Below are 24,946 nucleotides of genomic sequence, written 5' to 3'. Positions count from 1 at the left end.
TGCGCTGAAGATGCACACCCCCAGTTTGTCTTCCTTTCTCTTCTCATTCTCTCTGTTGCCAAAAGATTGTAAAAATTTTCAAAGCTCTTCCCATTCTGAGCTGCCTCCAGGCTCAGGAGAAGCTTGTCTCGTGTGTCAAGAAAACCTCATTGTGCAATGTTGCTAGGTCACAAGATAAAAAACACAGACTAAAACGACCAATTCTATTCATGATTGACTGTCTTTATTAGCCCAGTTCTTCAGGATTCTTAATAAAAAAATCTTCCATTCTGAATCTTATCTGTCACCTTACTCAATATTTTGTACTCTGATCTGCAATCCATGGCCATGTTTTACATAGGGATGAATACGTATAAAACAAGTGGATCTCCTCTGTCCAATTTCTAATTGATTCATTCATTCAACAAGTATTTACTGAGTGCTCACTGTGGGATGCTGTCAATGAACAAAACAAAGAACCCTGTCCTTACTGCTCTCATGTGTGTATGTGTCTTATTTTCTTCTGAAAAATCAAAAGTTCTGTGGACCTATCACCTAGAAAATAAATACATATTAATAAACCAACCACAATCCTATTCAGAAAGTAAATGTATTTAACTTCTAACTTACAGTACAGTATGACTCTAAGGAATAGCTTCAAATATAAACGAAAAAATAATTTTAACAAAATCTTCAAGCACTACCAAGAACTACGTTATAAACATTTGCTCTGTGATCTAATACAAACACATATAAAAACCCTAGACTTCTTCAGGACCAGAACTATGTTTCCTTTCATTTTCTTTAAGGGGAAATAAAGGAATAAGGGGAAATAATTTCATTTAAAGAGGAGGAGGAGGAGCAGGAGATGTAACATCTGCATGATTTTTTAAAAAATGACACATGACTACGGAGAAGTTTCTCTTGCTTGTGGCAGGCAGCTTCAGACGAGGCTCTGACCTTCAGGTTGAGGGAAATACTGCTGTCATCTAATTGGATGATGAAAATAGCCTGGGACTTGGGCAGGGCCACAATTAGCCTTGTTTGGTAGACTGGAATTAGGTCCTACATCTTACGTATTTTGAGATACACACTGCCAGGAAGTGTCTAATAATAAAACTACTCAGTAAATGTTGCCAAATGAACCAAAGTCTGTAATCATCTCATGTATTTTCACTGTCCTGGAGTAATATATAGCTATCTTTAAAGAAGTCCAAAGTCTTCAAGAACTAATCAGCTTTTTGAAAACACAAGGTCAAGCTGGGTGAGGGATGACACAAATCTGTAATCCTGGCAGTCTGGGTGACTGAGGCAGGAGGATAGGGAGTTTGAGCCTGGCTTGTGCAACTCAATGAGACCTTATCTCAAATGAATAAAAGCAAGGCCAACTGGTAATTTAAATTAGGTGATTCTTTCTCAGTAACTCTGCCTGGGAAGCCTAAATATCAAACTCACACAAATGCAAGATGCTATACATGTTACAAGTCTCAACTAGACCATCTAAGTTAGGGTGGAGATAAAGCTTCAATTGGCAAGAACTTCCAAATTAGCACTATGAGAAGGTTTTATACAACTGAGTTACTGCTGAGTAAAACTAATAAATATTATTTAACTCATCTTATAGGTTCTGATCTCTCCTTTGAAACTGACCAAGTAATACACCCAAGTTACTTTTCCCTTCTCCATTTCACCTTCTACGAAATGAAGGCTCTGTGTCCCAGGAAAGCTACACCCTTCAGAAGTTCGAAGTGGACAGTATTTCTCAGTTAGAGAACAGACACTGCTGAGCAGCTTCCTTCCTGGCTGAGCAGTGTCCTCCGGGCTCAAGGGTTTACCTGAGAAGGGGCGCTGCAGGACAGCCCGGACAGCTCGCTGATGCGCGCTGCGGCCGTGGGGTTGCTTGAGCTGATGAGGACGGGAGGGCTGATCTCCATGGAGTGGCGGTTCTGGGACGCGTGGGAGGACTTGTTTGCCATGGTGAGCGAAGTGAAGGAGTGTCGCTTTTTGGTGTTCTTCTTGGTGTCAGAGTGCTTTGGAGCAGAGCTGCTCTGGGCGGCTGTAGAGGTACATTCTCCAGCATCACCTCCTGGCACAGGAGGTTTATCCCACTCTATCAGCTGCTTCGCGGCCGAGTTAAACTGCAGAAACAACCGACAAGCCAACACAAGCTCAGACAATTCTTACAGATCCACTGAGGTTTATTTTCAACATGTCTTTTTCTAAAACTCAAAGTTACCACTTTCAAGTTTGTATGTTGGAATTTATTTTGTTTTTTTTGCATAAGAGATGTCTTTTCTATTAATCCTGGGAATTCACTGAACTGATGTCATAGGCAGATACTAAATCAAGAATAAATCATCCCTTGGGTGGGGTATGTTGCTCAGTGGTAGTATGTCTGCCAATCAAGCCCAATGCCCTGAGATCAAATTCCGATGCCAAAAAGATAAAAAGCTTTAAAAAAATAAATTCCATGATGCCTAATTTTAACAGCTGCTAGTATCCAATGCAAATCTACTTCAGCTCAGCAAAGAAATTCAGAGAAGCATAATCAAAAGGGTGTTTAGATATCTCACTGAACACCCAAGCCCAATAATGGCTGTAGTTGCTGTTCAGAGCACAATAAAAAAAGAGCAACTGTCCTCGGTGAAAATGATCAAGAAGACTAAATATGAAACCAGTATTAATGTACCTACTTCCAATACATTAACTTACTGCTTCAGTGTGCTGGGAAAATCTCACAATAAAGTTGGCAGAGACTCAGTCTGTCCTCGTCATGTTATTGTGTCAGTTATCTTCATATGTGCTCAAATTTTATACCATAGTAGGGTAAGACATGAAATTCTAATCTTGTTGGCAAGCTGATTTAGTGGATTTGAAAAGCCCCAGTGCAAAGTGAGAGCAGAAGGGGTCAAACAATGTGTACTGAACTGATATGATCAGCAAAAAAAGAAAGAACATTAGCTTTCTGTTTTCCCTGATGTAAAATGAAACATTTCCGGAAAGCTTTAATGATAACAAGCTACACATAACTTAGACATTACAAAAATGGGAAAGAACTGAGCTCACAGTTTAACTTCATAGAAAAACTGGATGAAAAAGAAAAAAATTTTACAAGTATCACAGAGGTTTTCCAATCTCAGCATTACATACTCAGCAATTTACAAAAACATGCCTTTATGTGAAATAACACTGTCTAATATATTTTTCCTACCCATCTCAACTGTCCAAACCCCGAGTTCTCACCCCATTGGTAAGATGGCCCCATAGGAGAATGGAAATTCTGATAGTCAATATTTAATGAAGAATTAAAGAATTAACTCACTGTCTGCATAACCAGGCTCCTCACGAAGCTATGCTAATTGCAGCCCAGCAGCCTGGTATTTCTACAGATGACTGCAAATTGACTGACAATTTGTTCCCATAGCTCCCTGGGGACTCAAATTTGGGTGGCCTGTCTGATTCACAAGTAACAGGATAAAATTTTTCTCAGACATGAGTATCTCTTCTGTTTTAGAGAGCAAGTAATTTCTCCATGGGATAAACTTTCAAAAATAACAGGCAGCATCACCAGAATAACATCTTATCAAGGTGCAGAATACGGACAGCAGGAGAAAGAGGCTCTGAGATTTCCGTGGTGTGTACCTAGGCATGTAGGAACGAGTTGACATGAAAGAGTGACCCCAGAGAGTACGACTAAAGCATCTGGCCAGGAGATCCAGAATTTAGAAATCCTCCCTCGTCTGCCCTCCACCTTCTAAGTGATCCCTAAGAGAACTGAATGCACAAAGGAAGCAAAGGCGTCTCTTGGTACCACTGGGGAAGCCCCAACTTCAGGGCAGAGCTCTAATGAGCGCAGTGAGCCACATCAGGCATGGTCTTTCTCCGTCCTACACAGGCTGGGCAAGAAAGAAGCAAAGCAGACTGCAGAGCTACTACACTTCCCCTCTCAAACTCATTAGTCCTCACCCATGAAAGGCCATTCACCCAGCAATGCCAGGGATGAAGGAGTCAGAGAATGCCTTCTTCCACTAGGCCCTGACACCCACCCTCAGGCACAAAGCACTCAAAGCAGGAAATGAAATCAGTGTGGTAGAATCTGGAGCACATACTCCTGTTCTGCTGAGTAGGAAACAGGAAGGAGTTGAGAAGACTTTCCCTTCCTTGAGACCCAAAATATGAATAGAAAAAACTACCACGTGTACCTCATACTGCATCTAGACTAATTCTGGGGTCAAGCCATAGGCTCTATGAGCTGTATATGTTTTGAAATGTTCTCAGACATTACCATAATCTTGTCATGTGTATACCTTGTTAAGTATCAGTTATAATTAATACTGCGTTAGTATTTCAGACATTCGTATGCTGTGCTCTAACAAATATCTGAATGTTAAAGCCCTATATTTCTTGACATTTTTTCTCAGTTAAAAAAAATGCTGAATGGTTCCTTTGTGCCTTTTTCATATTATATCTTCTTCACTAAAATAAATACACACTGAACATCCATTATGGACTAGAAAATGTGAAGGTGCTGGAGAACAGATGCAAAGAAGCTTCCACCCTTAAGGAGCCTACAAGCAGACATGAAAATAACAGATGTTTTCCATAATCTATGTCTGGCTACTTTTGCTCCACAGTGTGCTTTCTGGGATGTGTCCATATTGTTCCATGAATATGCACTTTTTTCTTATTAACTGGTATATAGCATTCCATCCTGTGAAATATATAATGTGTTTATGTATTTCATTATTACTTAAAACTGGGGGTTTTTAAATTTTCTTTTCCCCTTCCTTTCTTACTTTCAATAGATTCTTGCCTATTAAGAACAATACTGCCATGAATAATCTAGTACATGTCTTATGGTGCATATAAGCACACATGGAATTTGGATATGTGTCCACAAGTAAAATTGCTCAACCATAACCCGATATATTCAGAAAAATCTAGTTATATGCAGAAGCATGATGCAGGTAGACACAGTGTGGCGTGGGAGAATTAGCAAGTGGTAGTGCCAGCACTGCCATTCACTAACTCTGTGACCTCAAGGTAACCATTTTAGTGCTACAGATCACAGCTTCATCATGGAGCAGGTCAAGGTTGATGGTTTTTATGACTCTTTTAGCTCTCTACATCTATAATGCAAAACTCACTCTTATAAGACACAGCTCATTTTTCTACTTTACTTCTACTCCTCTAATTGCCTAGTACATTTTTCCTGCATTTCATTTCTACCAAAGACTTGTTAGCAAGGCATTGTCATATTTTAAAATTACATTAGATTTGTTCTGAAACCAGCAGAAGACAGTATTGCTGACCTGCTCCTTCTTTCCTTCATGCATTCCTGAGAAAATCATCGTACAGCGAAGACTGTTTGGTAGAAGCATTAGGTAAACCACAGAAAGTTAAACAGACTTTTGTTCTTAACTTTGATAACCACAACAGGAAAACAAAAATCTAGCAGCTTCTAGTGGAATTGTGATAAAATGTATGAATGTTTTAGTATGTGCTTTCTGTGACATTTATCTAACTATGACCTTTAAATTCTGAAGTGCACTTATCACCTGTAAAATAAATTCGTATCCTAAAATACCTTCTTCTCAGGATTTGCTAAGAAACTTGGACAAGACATAGGTTGGATACACAGTAAAATTCAGTGTACCAGAACTAAAGGCAAGGACTGACGGGATTTATTGATCTTACACCTTTTTTTGAGAAAAGCCTAAAGTGTAGAAAGGATTTGTCTTTGAAAGTTATCAGAGAGTACAAATAAACATGAGAGTAAATACTGATAAAAAGGCATCTTATAAGAAACACAGGAGATGGAGAGAGGACACTGGAAGGAGGATGAAAAATAAGAATAAGAGGTGTTACATGCATATAACAACTCCTCGTGATGAAAGTAATCATTATGTACTGCAAATGTATTAATAAGATGCTAAAATAAACTGGGTGCATGTGCAGTTGCCCTCTTTGCTAAGACAACGTGGCCTTTTAAAATATTAGACTTAATGGTCTTTTAAAGGGAAAATAATTTTAATGAGAACTAGGTTGAATAGCGATGATTGCACATTAAGTTTTAAAGATGAATCAGTCTCTTGGTTTGATAATAGTAGGTCTATGAGAATACAAATAGTAGGTCTAAGAAGAAACTTTCACAAAAGACAAGTAATACTTTAAGAATATATTGTCATGTAACATATGTTCATTCTTTCCTATAAGGAAATAAATAGTATAGACTATTACGGAGTAAAAAGTCTAAGTTTCAGTCAGTTCCTCACATCTGTCTCCTTTCAACCCACTTTCCAGATGTATTTACATTTAACAATTTAGAACATATCTTTCCATACATGCCATTGTTATGCAACTACTTGAATAAGTTTTAACACAAATAGGCCAGGAAATGCACCTTGTTTTTACCCTTAACATCTTATGCATATCTGTCTTTGGCAATAGGGACAGTCATAGTATTCCAATATATAGAGATCATTTAATATATTTTGGAAACTTGTGTAAACATATTTGTAGGGTAAATTCCTAAAAGTCAAACTTTTAGATAACCTATAAGCTAAGCTTAAAAATACTTTTGAATATTGCCACACTATACTCCAAAAATTTCAAAGTGTTTTTACACCTTTGCTTTTCCAAGTTGCTAACAATATTAGTGTTATCAATCACTGTTTAAATATCTATTAGTTGAAAAAGTAAGAAACTGGATTATACTCTTTCATTTGTTGCTCTATTTGAGATTAAATATCTGTTTTCTTTTTTGAGGATTTGCCTATATTCATATTTTGTCCATATTTCCATTGGGCTGTTTTTCTTAAATATTTATATTATAAATATTCTTTTCCTATCAAGTGGCCTTTATGCAATATGATTTGGGTACATATGTGTGCATATATCCAAGTTAAAAAGTTGTTTCAACTTGGTAAGTTTTTATAAGTAAATTTTTTTCAATTTTTTCCATATGACAATTTAACATCATACTTTAAAAATCTCCCAAATTTTTTAAAAAAAGAAATACTTTCCTCATATTTTAATGGTTCTTTCCTCTCTCTCTCTCTCTCTCTCTTTTTTTTTTCCTCTTTACATTTCATTCTTTGAACCATCAACCATCTAGTTTTATATAAAAAGCAAGGCAGGACACTTATTTCCACATGACTTAGCAGTGGTCCTACCACCACTGAAATAAGTAACAGTCCATCTTTTCCTGGTTTGAAATACCACACTTATAAAGCTGTACTTTCACACTCTACTGCATTGCTAGGTCCAATGTTTCTTCCCCATATAAGTCAGATACTTTGAAGAAAACTAGTAATAGAAAATCATGGCCATTCTCTTAGCAGAAATGAAAATACTTTGCTATATATTATAGACCTTCACAAGACACGTCTAACATAATAATAGCATTATGAATAACAATAGTATCCTCATTAGTCTTCATCTTTCCATGAAATTTACATAACAGAGTGTTAGTGTTTGCATACTATAAAAAGCAAGCCCAGTCTTCATTTATAAGACTCGCCTACAGAAGAAGAATAAGTTAAGAGGCTGAGGGGATTACTTGGGAGTTTTTAAAAATTGATTTGAAACCCTGTCTTTTGGCAGCAGTTCAATTCTGTAAATAATTTGTTGAATGAATAAAAATATTTGTCTTTTAGAACTATCACAAAAAAGAAATAGAGCTTATGGACCAGCACTGTTTAAATGAAGCATAAAATTTTAAATGTATAATTTTAAATGTTTTAGTTGCCACAATTAAAAGAATAAAAAGAAAAAGAGTAAAATTAATTTTAATACCTTATTTTATTTAGTACAGTATATTCACAGTGTATATAGTCACTATAAAAACCTGACATAGTTATGTTTTCTTTTTTTGGCGCTAAGTCAGTATGTATTGCATGCTTGCATCACATCTCACTTTGGACTAACCACATTTCAGTTTGCTCAGCAGCAACATGTGCATTTGATTTGCTAGCTCAACTCTTAACCCCCTGGAAGTCACAAGGGGAAAGGAATTAGGGACACCCTTGTACCACAAGGTAGTTGTCCTTGTGAGGTTCATTAGGCACAAAGAATTTGCTGAACAGAGAATAAAATAGATTGGAACTCTTCCCCTGACCCCTTGTAGCCCACATTTCTCAAGCTTCCAGGGCCTGAAATAGTTGTCAGGACAACAAGGGTTACTCAAATAAGCAGCAAGACAGTGAGGAAAGGGACTCTCAACCTGTTCTCACTACTATGCCCTGCCAAGGGAAAGGGAGCTTTCAAAGTCACTGCCTCCCTGCAGAGGCTGGGAAACCATCAGTGATTTCACTCCTGGCTTATTATAGTTATCTTTACCTCTGTTGGCCTTAGATCCCTCTCTCTGTCTGTTTTTGTCTTTCTCTCTCAGTAAGAATTTACCTTTTCTAGTTTCTGATTTTTGAAAAGAACGCAAAAAAGACAAGCACAGGTACGTGACACTGAAAACCTACAAAGAATTTGAGCTTGGGGGCTAGAAAAGGTAGCATCAGAGAAAACTACAGGAAAAACCCTGAACTTGAAGTCAAAGCGTTTTTAGTTAGAATCAGGTCTCTGCCCTCAGTGGCTGAGTACTCTAGGGTCCACCATTTTAAATGTCATGCCCTCCGTTTGCGTAGTTGTATAAAATGGGCATAGTAATGTCACTCCTGCATACCCCAGGTAGAGATAAGTACAGGTTAAAATGCTTTGTAACCTATGAAGTGCTATACAAACATGAGTTATTCCTACTATTCTGAGGAATCCAACTAATCATTAGCTTTCTTTGTTGCCCTGGGCAACTTGCTTTATCTGGTACATGACTCCAATTTTTCACATGTAACATGAAGTTGGATTTAGTGGTCTGTAAAGTTTTATCTCTGGATATAGTTCCAAAACCTTTCCTTTGCCCCAAACAAAGATATCTCATTCAAGATACCCTATGGGCAGAAACCTCTGTGCAGAAAAGCAGCCTCAAGTCACTGACGACCAGGATCAAACAAATAGATTCTACTCACCCAAATGTGACCATGATAAACAAAGCACACTACTAGGTGAGAGAAACAGGGACACAGCACACTCTGACTGATGAGAAAAGAGGACCAAGGAACTGGCACAATAGATTTCCAACATTAAGGCAAGAGGAGGTGCGAATTCACCTGTCTGCTCAAGCAGTAAAATCAGTGAAGGAAGGCCAAGTAATTATCAACAGTAAGTGTGGGCATTTGCAGAACTTTTGGTGAACTGGAACGTGTTCTCTCTCTGGGGCAACTGCTTGGCATGTTTTTGTTTATTTGGGATTTTTGGTGTTGTTGTTACACTAGAAATTAGGCTTATACAAACCCTCCTGATTTTACACCTTAACTAATTAAAACGAAACCATTTTGGAAGTGCTTAAAAGTTACTCAGAGGTCATATTTTTTGGTGGTCTCTGACAGGGAGGAAAAAATAAAACAGCAAGGAGGGAAAAAGGGGGAATACTGACAATCTCAAATTACAGAAGATGCTGCTGAGTTTCCTAGGCCAGTCATCCAACCAACATCCCAGAAATGGAAAACACAAAATCTTCAGAGAGATTAAGAACATTAGTTGATGCTATTGGGAGGACAAAAGAAGAGCTAAGAAAAGGCAGTTAGTGGCAACCAGGAGGGCAATCTCATGCTCTGGAGGGACTCTGCTATTCCTTGTACCTTTGTGTACAAGAAATAACAAAGCAAAGCTTGTGAAATGCAGTAAGGGACTCTTTTTGAGAATTACACCAGGAAAAGGGAGAACCATAATTGAGGAGAGTGTAGTCAGGGAATATATTCTTGAGGACAGCAAAAGGCAGATCACTTTCCTTTATTGAGGGGTAGCCAAAACAAAAAGAATAATTGACATGCAAAATGAAAAAGGCGAAAATGATGTGACCAAGTTCCTAGAGGATGAAAGACTGAAAGGAGAAGGTAGCAACCACAGAGGAGGAGAAACACTTTATGAACACAGACAGAAGGCAGCTTCACCCTGAAGACTGAGGCTCATGAGGTACGTGTACGTTACTTCTGAAGCAAGAGATCTACAAGCTAATATGGCTCTAAGGAGAGTGACCAACTGATGATTTTAAAATCAGGCTCAGTTCATGTCTTTGCTCCATGGGATCTGACAATGCACGAGGTTCGGTATGTTTCTATTTGGTATTTGTTCACCAAAAGCACATCATAAATCAGAAATGCCGATTAACTGAAAGTATACATTCCAACAATACATTTTATTTTCCAGAACCTCATTACCAGATGTAGGAATACTACAGAGGAAACACACAAACACCCCAGGAGATAAAGAATATGGAATTCTCATTAAATTCTAAGTAAAACTTTGTCAATGTGAAACTATACAGTGACAGACATTCCATAGTAATTTGTAATCAGTTAATAAATCAATGACCAAGTTTCTCCCCTGTCCTTGATACCTAAAGTGCTTGGGGTGGGGGAGATACAGAGGATGGGCAGGAAGGGTGAACAAGAGGGAATCTGATCAAGAAGACTAAGAATACTGACGCTATTAGCCTTTGTGACTTTGCACATTTAAGTTTTCTCAGCGTATGGAGAAAGTTTTGATTGGCATGCATGTAAAACCTATAGGCACACCATTATTAAACTTAGTTATTAAACTTAGCTGATTATCAAAAACTAACATATTGTAACAGGAAAAACTTTCCTGATACATTCCTCTTCATTAAAGAAAGTTTCTCCCATTGACTTTATAGCCAAATGCTTCTGTTCAAGCCATTTATATGCTACACATGCACAATAACTGCCCAGAACAGTATATTCATTCAGTCTTCTTCATAGGATATGAAATATGAGTTAATAATTAATTAAAATGAACCTGTAGCAATATAATTAAATTGTTAAAATACTAAAAACATTACATATTACAGATTTGTATTTTTCTCCTAAAAAAGCAACCTCAGATATTTGAAACTGAGTAGTAAATCATGACTGAAAACTAGAACTTGAATTTGAAGTTAGAACATGAAGTGGTTTCATAATTTTTTAAACGAAAAACAAGATGTTTTATGCAATTATTAAGCAAAGCTGGATAATAATAGTAATAAATTTTGTGTTACTCTGAGAAACACTAGATTTTGTGTGTCTTCTGGATCTAGTGCACAGCGAGGCAGGAGCCTAGAGCAGGATAGGGACCATTCAATTAGGGGCTCTGATCACCTAAATAAGACATTTGTCTAAAAAGTGGTAAAAATGCTTAATTACATTATGGTTTAGCTACCAGAGTATTTATTATGCAGTCATAAAAACTGATAAGATAATACTACTTCACCTACAGGGAGAAAGGCAAAAGTATGTGTATCATACCATAAAGACACAAGCAAAAAGAATGGAGAGAGATTTACCAAAGGAATACAGGATGAAAGCGGGAATTATTTATGCGCTTTTCAAATTTTTTCTTTGGAATATGATTATATTATAGAAGTAAAAGATTAAAACTATTCTGTATGTGAGACATGTTCTCAAGGAATGCAAGAAAATAATATACCACCTACACATATAACTGTATGACTTTATAACTACAACGAATAACTATACTAACGTCTCAGATCCATAAGAATGGTGGAAGCTAAGTATTGTAGGAGTCTGAAGCAGGGAGCACATTGTTTTTGTTAGGATTCACAGAATTTGTTTTATTGCATAGAACTGGAAAAGAAAAGCTCTGTGAGAATTACTGTATCTATTTGGACCTTGAAGAAATGGTGAGTATTCAACAAGTATATGGGCAAAGAAATATCCCAGATGAGCTGCAAAAGCAGTAATCCTAAAATACAGTTTCCAGGAAAAATTGGTAAAGTTCTTAACTAGCGCCCTGGTCCTTATAGGCAAATATAGCCAGGCTAAAGAATCTGGGGATTCTTTTTTTTTAAAACTTTTTTTATCGGTACCAGGGATTGAACTCACGATTGCCTGCTTGCAAGGCAGGTGCTTATGCCGCTGAGCTAAATCCCCAGCCCCTGAATCTGGGGACTCTTTGGGGAATACTATGGAAGTTAGACACCATTTGTTCATTATCCTAGGGCTCTGATTAAGGCTAGGCAGGAGACCTGCATTTTTATGTCCTACAAAATTGCTTAGTGTGCTGGAAACTGTCCATTCATGCAGTGAGAACTCAATAAACATTAACCGATCTTTAGAATCTCAGCTCCCTGAATGTTTTCCTGATGGAAAACAAAAGGAAAACTCTTAAGTTAGAAAGAGGCCACTGAATAATAGATGGAGCATGAACTGCCCTACATAAAGTTACTTACCTAATCTAAGCAACTACTTTATAGATGGAGTCTCTGGCCATATATATTAAGTATCCTGTTCCTAGAGCTTACAGGAGACCTATCTTTGCATGAGAACGTTAGGAACCAGTGTCATTTCTCCCTCTATCACTGCAGCAGAAGGGAAAACTACAGTTCTTTATATCAAGATGAGAACATTCAGAAGATATGAAATCTGGACGAGGGGACGTAACCCACAGTGTTTTAAAAAAAGAAAAGTGGTGCTCAAAAGCAAATCCAATGTATTCAGTTAGTCAGGATTAAGGGGAAAAAACGGGTGCTAACAGTCATTCTCCCTTACTGATTTTTTCAACAATATCTCTAAATTCTACTTATAAAAATTAATGTACTTCCTAACTGAAGGAGAAATTGGGATATTAGGAAATACCCTAATTCTTTTTCCAACTTCCCAACAATTTCTCTAAATTTCTTTTATATATATAAACACTGATTATTATTTCTTAATTTTAAAGAAAAGAACATTCAAAAATATAAGTGATAGAATTTTTATGCAGTTCAATCAACTCTTTGATCATTATATCAAAAACTATTATTCTGCCACCGCCCCCCCATCATTATTCTCTAGAGGAAAACCTGTAAGTTAAAAAAAAAAATAAAATAAAATTAACATTGCTATTCTTAGTTCCTCCAAGAGTCACCTTGACGATTTCAAACTATACAACTCAACTTCTGCTACTTGTGTGGAACACAGAGTATCTTCCAGTTCCCTAAATGCACAGAAGAGAAAGCCAGAACCATAAATTTAAGGTCATTTGTGCTGTGCTCTGCACATTTGATTTTTCATTGTTAATTCTGATAATGTACTTTATCCCAGAGCCAGCAGAACTTATTCCTTCTAACTAAAATGGTATATCCTTGGCCAATATCTCCGCAACTCTGCTTTCCCACCAGGGAGTCTACATTACAAATAAATAGGAGCACTTGTAAGATCATTCCACATGGTATGGCTACTATTATTTTGGTCTAGAAAAATTCTAAAATTGACATAACCAAGTACTCACTCAATCTAGTTTAAAAAAAGAAAGAAAGCACTCTCACTAAGGTCACGCAGACCCAGTGACTTTGAGGAATGTAACTTCCTGATATAAAACCAAGATACACCAGTAACAAAATATATGGCTGGTAGAGAATGACAGAAATATTAGCTGAAAACTTTAGTTAAAAAACGGGGCAAAAATCTACAATCCAGTTTTTTGGTTTGAACTTTTCTTCTACAAGCTCTTAGACTGCTTTTCAGTCACTGGAGCAACATTTACTGAGAGCCCACTGTGAGCAGGCACTGTGTGAGAACCCCAGGAGACAGAGGTAGGCCAAGAAGTCAAGGCCCTCGGGGTTCCCTTCTAATGTCACCACCACAATGACCTGGAATAGTTAGTACAAAGTGCTATGGAGGAACAATGTGACACTAATCATAGCAATCACTTACAAAGCTCTTGCAGAGTGTCAGACACTATTTTTTTTGGGGGGGGGGGTCTTTTTCATTTTTATGGGTACCAGGGATCGAACTCACGACTGCCTGCTTGCAAGGCAGGTGCTTATACCAGACACTATTCTTAAGTGTCACGGAATTAATGCATCTGATACAGAAGATCTTTATTTCTAAAATAAGAAGACCAGGCCCCAAATAACACATTATCAGTGGTAGAGCCCGAACCTGCATCCTAGTCATCATCTAGCTGCAGAGTCCGTGTCTCCCCCCGCCCCCTCACCATTGAGTGTTTGAGGTAAAGCAAATGGTGAGGAGGACTTAATTCTGACAAGATAGTGAGGGAAAATCTGTCAGGAGGATGACATCTGGAGTGAGATTTAAAGAACGAGTAAACAGCCCTTCTTTCTGGCAGTAACGAGAGGAAGAACAGTTGTCTAGGAGGCACTTCCACTACACGTCATGCCAAGGAAGGCTTATCTTTATATTATTTATGTCAAAGAAGCAAGTTGCTAAATAGTATTTTTGTTGTTGAAAAACTTGGGTAAGTGATATGTCAAACAAATGACTAGGAAGCAAAATAAGATGAGAAACTTAATGAAGATGTGTAGTTCATTATAATCCTACAATATACCACATTTGAAAAACAGGCAAAATCCTTTATCTAGCACTTACCTCATTCAAACTTTTTGCCTGCTAGAAATTGTGTCATCCTTGTCTAAATGACTGCTGAAATCAAATGAGTCAGTTCCAAATTAATGGGCTTGTTAAAATCTTCCATCTCATTGTGTAAAAAACTCATTATTTTTTAACTGAGAGAAGCAGGCAACAAATTTGTTGATAAATGCACCCTTTCTGTACATATCCTCATACTATGTCTTCAAGAATTCCCCGGGCTTCCCCAGGAAACTGTTACCCCTCACTGCTTTTCAACCTGCTCAAGGCAACAAAGAGCCTATCTAAACAGAATAAATTCCACAACCTGCAAGGCCAAGGAAAAGCTTGTCTAAATAGATATAATCCACAACATCCAAGGCATGGCCAAAGAGAAGACTGCTGAGAGACTCTTTAAAGACAAAAGGTGAATCATGACATCAAAACAAAAGAAGCTTCATCATAAGAGCTAAACAAGAACTCCAAGTGACAAAACTCAGGGCCGCTTGCATAGCAATTCTTTCTGTTATTCACTAACTCCCACCAGAGACTCTCTATCTCTATTTAACCCCCGAAGAATCTTGCATTTCACTTTAATAGGAAATCCGTTTGCAAACCATGATATTACTCCTATTTTATCCCCTCATTCAATGCAGGTAGAGATCACAGACCACAGTTATGGGATGTTGAAAGAATAGAGAAAGATCACTGAAGACAGGAAGGAGGGTGTCCTATTCCAGCAGCATGTCTCACCACCTCAATTCTCCCCAGCACCAATCCTTGCATTTCTGATGTTGGCTTTTTGATCTCCCTTATCTTCTTCTCTCCCTAGTTCCACAATTCAATATCTGAATCACTAACCCAATCCAGTCTCATAATGCTACAGCCAGACTCATCCAGTTTAAAGCTTCTGCCACAACCAAGTCTCTTGGGCATTTCCACTACCAAAACCAACCAAGGGGAGTTTCAGACTTTGTTAGGGGTCTGTGTAAGCTAAGATACGGCTCTGGTGACTCAGAACCCAACTGTGAATATATTTTCCTCATTGTACATGATGGCACGGTTCTTTTATTTGAAAATTACTATACTCTGGCACAATCTGGATTATGGTCTAATCTGAGCTCCAAATCACTTTATATAAGACATACAGCTGCAAAACTGCCTGAGTGTATTATTTTATTTGATCTTCGCAAAAGCTCTGAAGATAACTATGTTTGGGCAGCAGTGTTAAACAAAACCTCCCACCCAAGTACCTAACATTGATGGAGATTTAAATGTCTGCTTATAAAATATAAGAATTATTTACCAGTGAACTCTTATCATGATTTATTTATTTATTTATTATTTATTTTTGTCTTTTTCCTTTTTCCTGGTATCAGGGATCGAACTCACGACTGCCTGCTTGCAAGGCAGGTGCTTATGCCGCTGAGCTAAATCCCCAGCCCCTTCATGATTTATTTTTATATTCCGGTCTGTCTGGGCCCTAATGTGGGCAAATTATAAATAGGGTTTATAAAACAGGAGAAAGGCCTCTTTTTTATTTCCATAGTTTGCCTTTCCATATCTGAAACTGCCTTGCAAGACACTCAACATTACTGAAATGGCTGGGTTGTGGTAGGCTGCAATGGAAATCTGCCTCTATTTCAATCCCCTCAGGGGCTGAGCCAGGTGTCACTAATCCCCAGATGCTCTGCTCCCTACCAGGAGCTCCAATCTGATGGCCTGACATCAAAGACAAGTTCACAGGCTCGTTAAGACAGATGATTTGTTTATCAAATCTTAGCTAGCAGAACTCTGATTCAAAAAAGGAAAATATTCATTTAAAAGAAAGAGGAAAAAGAATGAAAGTACTTTCCACTTGGGTAGAAGTTTACCTTTCCAATTTAAGTCAGAGTAAATAATCGTAATGACTCAAATGACTGGAAGTGATTCTGGACTTCCTGTGGGTAGATCTATTAATGCCTATCTGCACGATCTACACCTACCAAATAACAAAAATATAGCTATGCCTTTTCATGCATCACAAACTAAGTGTCAGCATGTAATATTGATAATACCTAACAAGTAAAAACAGGCTTTCATTACTGAACTTGTGATTGTGATCTTTAATGTAATTATTCAAATATTTGGAAATGCCTGTAGTTTTCCATGACCCACATTTAGACTATACAAATAATGTACAAGAAAGACCGCCTGTGAAGGACATTTTGTCTGTTGTTTACTTTCAAATAAGAAAAAATATTTCAAAAACCAGAAACATCTGAAGAGTATGGATAAAACTCAAGACTTTATGGAGTTTGAATTACTTTCCCATGAATATATGGTACACAAGCTGATTTTTTATGAAAACTTTGGCAGTCTCACTGCCTAAAGAGGAAACTGAGTATTAGCTATAATGACATAATTTGTCATTTTAGCCTTCAGAATCAGATAAAAACATGGCAAAATACAAGTGATAGTATCTTTCTTTTTACACGCTTAAGGTATATGCACTGGTATTTTAAACAACAGAATTACTCAGCTCCCCCAAATAACCTATGCACTCTCTTTCATTTTGGCTTTTTGCACATTCTGGTCACCCTGCCTGGGTGTTCTTCCTGTCATAAAATGCCTCTTTTGCGTTTCTCGATGAACCTCTATGTATCTATCACACAGGTGTCCTTCCAGAACCTCTGTGACCTCAATAACCTTGTTTGGCCTGTGGTTGTTTTATTCTTGAAAGTGTCTTTAATTTTGTTTTCAGCAAAGAATGATTATTACTAAAGAACAATTTATGATATATGATACAATGAAGATCTAGTATATACTGTAACTTCTTAGATCACTTCTCATTTCTGCTTTTTTTTTTGGTGCCGGGGTCAAACTCATAACCTCGCATTTGCCAAGCAGGCACTTACGCCATTGAGTTAAACCCTCGGCCCTTTAATTTCTGCTTTTCTTTAAAATAACAGAACCATGATACTTTATGATACTCTTTAAAAAGACTTCGCTAAGTGAAGTTTGACGACAACTTTTCTAAGTAATATTAAGTAATTAAAAGGGGAGGGAGGGGCTAAGAAATTACTAGCATGTGGTTGAGAAAGAGTTGTTCATTTAATAAATAAACTGCTTATTATTCTATGACTCATTAGTCTAGTTCTGATGATGTGGTCATTAATGGAAGAAATAAATAAATTCATAAATCTTTCACTTGATTCAGGAACTTATTTAACTTTCTGATCCCAAAGCCAGAAAAGGAAACAGAACAACTGGAATTGGACAGATGACGGACAGTAGGAATATGTTACCTTTAACAAGACATAAAAAGGTTTCAAACATTCCATTGTCTTCAGTTACTGAAGGGCAGATGAAGGAATTCTTCCCGATCCATCCAGTGATCCTGAAGAGAACACTCCTGGGGCTTTGCGTTGTGAGCACTTCTTAATACTCCAACTACACATTTAAGATATATTTACTAAGATGAGTATTAACACAATTCAGGATTTTATAGGCTAACTTACCTCAACATATGAAATTGGAAATATTCCTATTTTGTCTGCCAGCATTCCTTCAGCCCAGTTTTCATCCACTCTGCGGATCACAGTCAGAACGTCATCCTGAAGAAATAACAAAGCATGAGTCTCCCTAAGTTTGTTATTTAATTTTCTATCTCAATAAAAGGACTCAAGTTTCAACAGTAGATAAATAAAAATGCTATAGCACAACTCTAGTACACAGATTCAGTGTTCTCATGAACTAGTCAATCTGGGTTTTTTCTTTTTTAGCTATAAAACTATGAACTTCTGCACAAGTGGCTGGCTGCTTAGATCCATAAACTGCACATTCAAGTGACACTCACCCTAGCATCTTGAATTTGTGTTTAATTGATCCTCAGATACTTCTCCCTTTCTAAGATGCCAAATGTCCATTCAAATGTATGTTCTATTGCTTTTCTTTACAAAAACAATATTCTACTTTAAACTTCCAAGCCATTTTATCAGTTCAGTAAATATCTTTCTGCTCTTAAACAAATAAATTTATGTATAAAATAATTTTATTTCATTTTTTATTCATAATTCAGTACTTTAAAATTCCTAGGTGCCACACATACCCTTTAAAGTGGCTTAGAAATAAATGTAAGCTCTGAATATAAAAACACCATCATATAGAGTATCAATCAAAATTATCTCTCATAAAAGTCTGTACAAAATTATTTTTCTTCAAGAAGACTGTTGTGAGGTATTTTTAGAAGTGCAGTTAGATGGTTCACACAAAATTATCTTGTTGTAAAAGGCAGTATCAGCAATATTTCAGGTGCAAAAGAATGGCTAAATTTCATTCTAATTCCACTTACCTTTGCAAATGGAAGGCAATCTTTGTCTGCTTCCTTGTCTTTCACTTCAAAGTCATAAAGTGCTTTGCACTGAGGTGGGGGCTGAGGTAATGGTTTAATAATCTGCACAAAATTGGTGGGGAAAAAGCCATGGATTCCATTAACTTCCCCATGGTACCAATTTTCATCCACTTGTCGTCGCAAAATGATGATGTCACCTTTGCTGAATTTAAGGTCTCCAGGTTCTTTTCCTTCATAGTTGTATAATGCTTTGGCACATGGTAATTGAGGTATACCCTTTAAAGAAAAAGACGAATTTTAATGAAAAACACAGCCTTAAAATGTCTCTCCAAAATATAACTTTACTGTCAAGGGAGAAATCCAAACATTCCCCTCTCAAGAAAATCTTACATTATAAAAAACTATTTAGATATGCTACCAATAAACGCAAAACAAGTGCCTACCAGGAATAAGAACAATAGGGGTATCCACAATGTAGCCTTCTACTCTCAACTTTAATGTAACGGGAATTTTTGCCTCATTTGTTTGAGGACATTAGTATATAAACATATGATTGCTGAGTCTGACTCCCTGGTATGCTGGTCAAACACTCATTTTTTTAAAAAGCTTAATTTCTGTATTAAGTACTCCACTCATCAGAATAAACAACAAGTGCTGAGAAGAACAGAAACCCAATTCACCAATACACTAACTGCTCTTAAATACAATTCATAAAAACCAAAGTTTGGATTTTGGACAAATCTTTTCATGATACCCCTTTTCTTGTGAGCAGGAGATCTTATTCTTTCATGAATTCAACAGGCATTTGTTTATTAAGGATCTACCCTATGCCTGAATCTGGAACATAACAGTGAGACAGTTACAGTCCTGCCCTCTCAGAGTTTACAATCTGTTAAGTGTGCATACGGCTTTTCAGTTTAAGATCAGTCAACTTTCCTTTTCCTGGTTAGAGAGCACTGGTAGCCTGAGCAGTTAAGAAAAGAGGTTTTAAATGTTACTGCACTGCATTATGCTTTAAGTAATAGGCTTAAAGTTGTATGCACCCCTAAGGCATTTTAATCATCAAATATTAAACATGATCCTCCCCAGCAGCACTGCAGGCACCCATTCTTGAGCATTTACTATCTCTGGCCTCTCTAGAGCACTGCTGCCTATCACTGATTCAGAAAATATATGGTAAATCAAACAGGTTTATACTAATTCATTGAATAAGATTACTGATTAACTTCTCATGTCCTTGTTCAATTATTCATCCAGAAAACATTTATAAACTTTTATTCTTTACCAGAGAATGTAGTAGTTCTAAGAATTTGAAAAAGAATAAAGCACAGTTCATTAAAGGAAGGCATCAGCAATAACCATGAAACAGGGTGGTAATTGTGATGATACAGATAATACACATTGGGAGAACTCTGAGGTTTGGGGATGGGAAAAGGAAATACTTCCCCCAAGTCTTAAAGGACACATTAGCCTCAGCCAAAGTTGGAGTGGATGAATAAAAAGAAAAGTTGAGGGCCTTCCAGGCAGAGGGCACACCACCAGCAAGAGCATGGAAGCAAGAATCAGCCCATGGTGTGGAAGGACTAGGGTTTATAAAGAATGCAATATGCCAGTCTGAGAATTAAGGAGTACTAAGAACAAGAGAGGCAGGCAGAGGCCAATTTATGAAGGGCCCTGAATGACACGTTCATGACATTAGGCTGGCATGTCAGGTTTGAAGCCCAGATGTGCGTGGTAAGACCATGTGTCAGGCAGATGCGTCTGGCAGTAGAACGGAAAACAGACACAAGGTAGGCAGGCAGGCAGACAGTGTACATGGCACAGGCCTATGCCACTGAATTTTAAGTTTAATTTTTCCAATAAAATAGATCAATAGGTACAGCAACTACTTCTCCATCTCCCTTCAATGTAGATCTAAGTTTTATAGCTTCCTTGATGGCAACAGAAATCCGTAATATGACTTTAAGTAAGAAGCTTGTTTTCTCATCAAAGATTTAGAGTTTGGCCTACTCATAAGCCAAACTTCATTGTTAATTTTTGTCTGGCTTAAGAAGAATAGTAATTTTTGATCTCAAAATGCTACTGGCAGTCAGCAAGCCTTGGCCTGGTTCATGTGATGCTGAGGTTAGTAAGCTAGCGGTGTTTGGAGACTAACATCCTTGGAAGACAGGAGTTGAGCCTCTCACAAGTACTGATGCCCTTAAAAGCACTCTAACTTTTGGATCCTGCCTTCAGATCTGGCTTCTAATAGCACAACTCTTCTTACTCAGCCTTGACACAATTGTCTAAGTAACCGTGCTGAGCCCTGTTCTTCCAGAAAAAAAGGCCACCCAGGAATTCTCATCCTTTATAATGTCATGAGCTGTGGTCACAGTCCATTCAGTGCCCAACTTTGTGGAAGGAAGAGTTCTGATTGTGGTCCATCCTCACCTACACTTCACTACGTTCTCTTCTATATTATGTATTTCTTGAAGTCTCATCTACACTTCACTACATTCTCTTCTGTATTGCGTATTTCTTCAAGCCTAGTTAACACAGCTTAACAATATTTCCCAAGATAAGTTTGAAAGAACAGCTGTAAATAAATACAGCAGTAAGTATTATTGTCAGGGAGAGGTAAAGAGTTGACAAGAGAACTAAACCATCTCCTGAAATGCAACTGATGAGACTGATCAGGGAGGATAGGGAGCTGGTTGGCAGCTTGAATCTCAGAAGACACTAGCTGTGTGATCTTGGGCAGGTTAACTTCTCTGTGCATTAATATAACTTGGTTGTTTGTGCAGATTTAGCAAATTAGTGTGCATAAATCTCCTCGAATGGTACAGAGGCTACACGCACAAACTACACTATAACCAGCAGCACCAGCGCCACCACACTACCACCATCGTCACCACCACCACCACCACCACCCGGCGTAAAAAGCCTGGTCATCACTGAAATGGAGCATCACTGAAATGACTGTGGTGTCTTGTCTCTACCCAGCTGAATGCTTTCATTTTGGATAGATTCATATAACAACTGCATTTTTAATACATATTCACTGTATAACAATGCAAAGAATGTTCCTCCTAGGAAGCATTCAAAATTTTGAAATGTGCATTTCTGAAGTGCACATTTGTTTTCTAAAAAGAATCTATTCATCTTCTGGTTGAACAGAAGAAATTACAAATTCACCGACACGCACCGTTTAATAGGGGATGGCATTTTAGATGTGGCAGTAGTTCATCTTGACAGGGCTAATGTAAGGCACTGGAAGCCTGCATGAATTAATTGGAAATCCTATTACAAACTCAGTGACAAATAACTCTATTCATCATTATGGCCTGTTCTCTCGATTTTTCCCCACCTCAATTAGCTCTACTTGGCCCACTCTGCCCAAAAGCATGCCAGCCAAATTCATGCACCAAGATACAGATTTAGCACTCTGAGAAACCATTCTGAACTGCTCTTTGAAGAGATCTGTAAAATTCCAAATGACCCACAGTATGGCTCTTTTGTAATATGCTGATGTGGGAAATAAGGGGATTTATTTCTTTATAGATGGCTTCCACACACACCAGTGGTCTAATGGACTTATTAACTTTTCCACAAGGCAAACCTATTAAAAATGCTTCTAAAAATCATCATTCTTAACAGAACAAGTGGGAAGGAGAAAACTTATGATAACAATGATACACATTACAGCTAGCCTAAGGTTACATCCTTGTGATGCAACCAAAACTTCATTAATTCATACTGACTTGCAAAATGTTGACTGCTATGGTTATTTCAATGATCAGTAACCACAGAGAAAGAATCACACAGCTTATGGCAATCTAACCCATGAACAGACATTTGTACATCTGGCAGTGTTTTTCTATGGTGTTCTCTTTTGATTAAATTCTAAGTCACTAAAAAGCCAGTTTGTGTCAAGTTTCTCCAAAGAACGTTTCCCACATTAAATAAAATGAATTCTACTCTGATTTCAAATCAAGCAAAGTTCAGTGATCTTTAGAAGACTTATTCCCACACAGACTGCAGATGATTAAGGATAAACGGTTAAACGACTTGGAAGAGCAATAAAAGAACACGTTTTCCTTCTGCAACATCTGAAGGATAAAGCCAAAACAATTGGTTTGAAAACCCAGGACCACTCTTCTGGATAAAATACGCGCGGAGCCCAGGGAGGTGATGCCTTCTCATTGATCTGCTTAGAAAGGTCTGCAGAGTCGTGTCATCACCCGGGCCCTCTGCCCTCTGAGCCTTCAGCAGCCTTTCCAAACTGCTGCTTTTCTTCTGGATCCTCTCATCAGGCGGAGGCTCCTGAGGATCCACAGAGCTTACATTTCACTTGGAGACTTTCACTTGGCTACACATGAAAGAGAGGCTTAAAAAGAGAGACAGCCAGAGAGAAACCAATGCTGCAGTCTAACCTTGGGTGTGTGGCTGTCATTCATGCTGCCAGCTTTATCAAAAAGCTTGGCAATGCAGACAAAGTATAACAATTTCACTTCTAAAATAATTTCAGTAAGTGAATTATTTTTCCCATAAAAAAAGCATGACAGTGGACAAGCTTTACCTCTTGAATAATTTGTTTCTAAATTATACATGCAGATTGTCATATAAGACATTAAAATCTTCATGCAGTCTGCACACAAATATTTTTGATTAAATGCCTTATACTTCCATCTCTGTGCCATGGAGTATATTCCAATATATCTGGCAAAAATGTTACTTGATGATCAGGCTGCGATTCTAACAGGTAAATAAAACATTCACTGCCAATTTATTTTATAGACTCTAAATGCCAATGCCTAGATATATACATGCAAGACAGCCTCTCTAAAATCGAATTCCTTCATGCATTTCTTATTGCTCCATAAAGTAAAAAGAATTCAATGACCTACTAAAACAAAATCTAGAAGACACTCTTAATAGTGGGAAGCACTATAAAATATGTACAACTTAATAATTGAGTTATATCTAAATTGATATAAAACCTGCCTGATTCCAAACTGACTTTCAAAAACTTTCCAAAGAGAACCATGACACAAAGAAACCATAGTAACAGAAAATACCACAAAGTATCAAGCAGCAAAATAGGTTTAAGAACTTTTAAAACTCTCTTTTGTATACAAAATACAAAGTAAAACATTGGCTCTTCACTACAAAGTAAAATTTCCATCAAGATATAGTAACAGTATTTCATAAAAACTTTCATTCTATAGGTTTTAAGTGTTGTTCTCAAGATGTCTAGGTCAAAGAACTCATTCAAATCTGATTTGGCCACAATTGAAAATGTTTTAACTTCAATACAACAAACATTCAAGAATTTTACAAGCTATTTTTCCAAAGTATTATCAGAAGAACCGAGAATCCCATAATCCCAGAGTCCATCTTTTACTTATTCTTTCCTTTATTATTTATTTGTGGAAAGCGTTGTGTCCAGAATTTTTATCTAATGATCATTTTCTTAAGGTTCCACCTCTCCTCTACCTCAAACTTGCCACATAAAATGAAGATCTAACCAGCACTTTGAGGACAGCAGTTGAAAATGATCAGTGCTTTAAGAATAAACCATGCCCCTCCCAACAAAAGAAAAAAACCTGTTTTTCATTCAAATTTATTCTTTTGGTCCACATTCTACATCCCAGTGTTCTTTTTCTTCCAAAGACATTTCCTTCCGCTCTCCTTCTAGCAATAATTTTTCCCTACCCCAGATGGGGTTCCAATTTTATCCCGATCAAGAATGCAAGCTGATCAAGGCCAACCTGCAGTGACACCTGTGAGCGCTGATTGAAAGGTAGTGCTGTGGAGGGCAAAGTAGATCATGAGGCATCATTTTGGAAATACTCACATTTAGGAAACAGAAAAAAGTAGGATCTTGTGAAGTAGGAAAAGAACCAGTAATTTATAACCACAGTAAACAGGAGTAATTCCTGACACAGTCTTGAACATATCATGGATGTCTTTGCAATCTAGAGATGGTTCCCAATTACCTCCTCAATCAAATTAATGATCTAAATCTTAACTTGAATAGTTCTCCATTTGAATGGACAGTTCCACCTCTTATTTTCCACCCTCAGCAAAGAACCAGTCTGTTACCACTTCCAACTTCAAACAAACTCCTCCACCAAACTTCACACAGAAGAATCCATCTTTCTTTCCACCTTCCCTCTCAAGGGTACTCCAGATTGTAGGTACATTTCACTCTACATTCGCAGTTGACCATTACACA

The 24,946-nt window shown here is 37.5% G+C and overlaps 1 protein-coding gene across 2 annotated transcripts in view; it reads right to left on the bottom strand.

Moving 5' to 3' along the window:
• The window catches only part of Sh3rf1 (SH3 domain containing ring finger 1), a 144,013-nt gene that overhangs the window by 35,208 nt on the left and 83,859 nt on the right, over window positions 1–24,946 (bottom strand). For both annotated transcript variants that reach the window (XM_003469135.5, XM_063234777.1), the window contains exons 3-5: window positions 18,730–19,005; window positions 17,897–17,992; window positions 1,815–2,117 (exon numbers count right to left, since the gene is read on the bottom strand). In XM_003469135.5, coding sequence (XP_003469183.1) covers window positions 1,815–2,117; window positions 17,897–17,992; window positions 18,730–19,005 — 675 coding nt within the window. The remainder of the gene's footprint in view (window positions 1–1,814; window positions 2,118–17,896; window positions 17,993–18,729; window positions 19,006–24,946) is intronic.

The sequence above is a fragment of the Cavia porcellus genome, unplaced genomic scaffold (assembly GCF_034190915.1).
Source record: "Cavia porcellus strain 051 isolate PalLab524CR breed Dunkin Hartley unplaced genomic scaffold, mCavPor4.1 scaffold_24, whole genome shotgun sequence".
NCBI classification, from domain to species: domain Eukaryota; kingdom Metazoa; phylum Chordata; class Mammalia; order Rodentia; family Caviidae; genus Cavia; species Cavia porcellus.
This window is presented reverse-complemented; position numbering and strand designations above follow the sequence as displayed.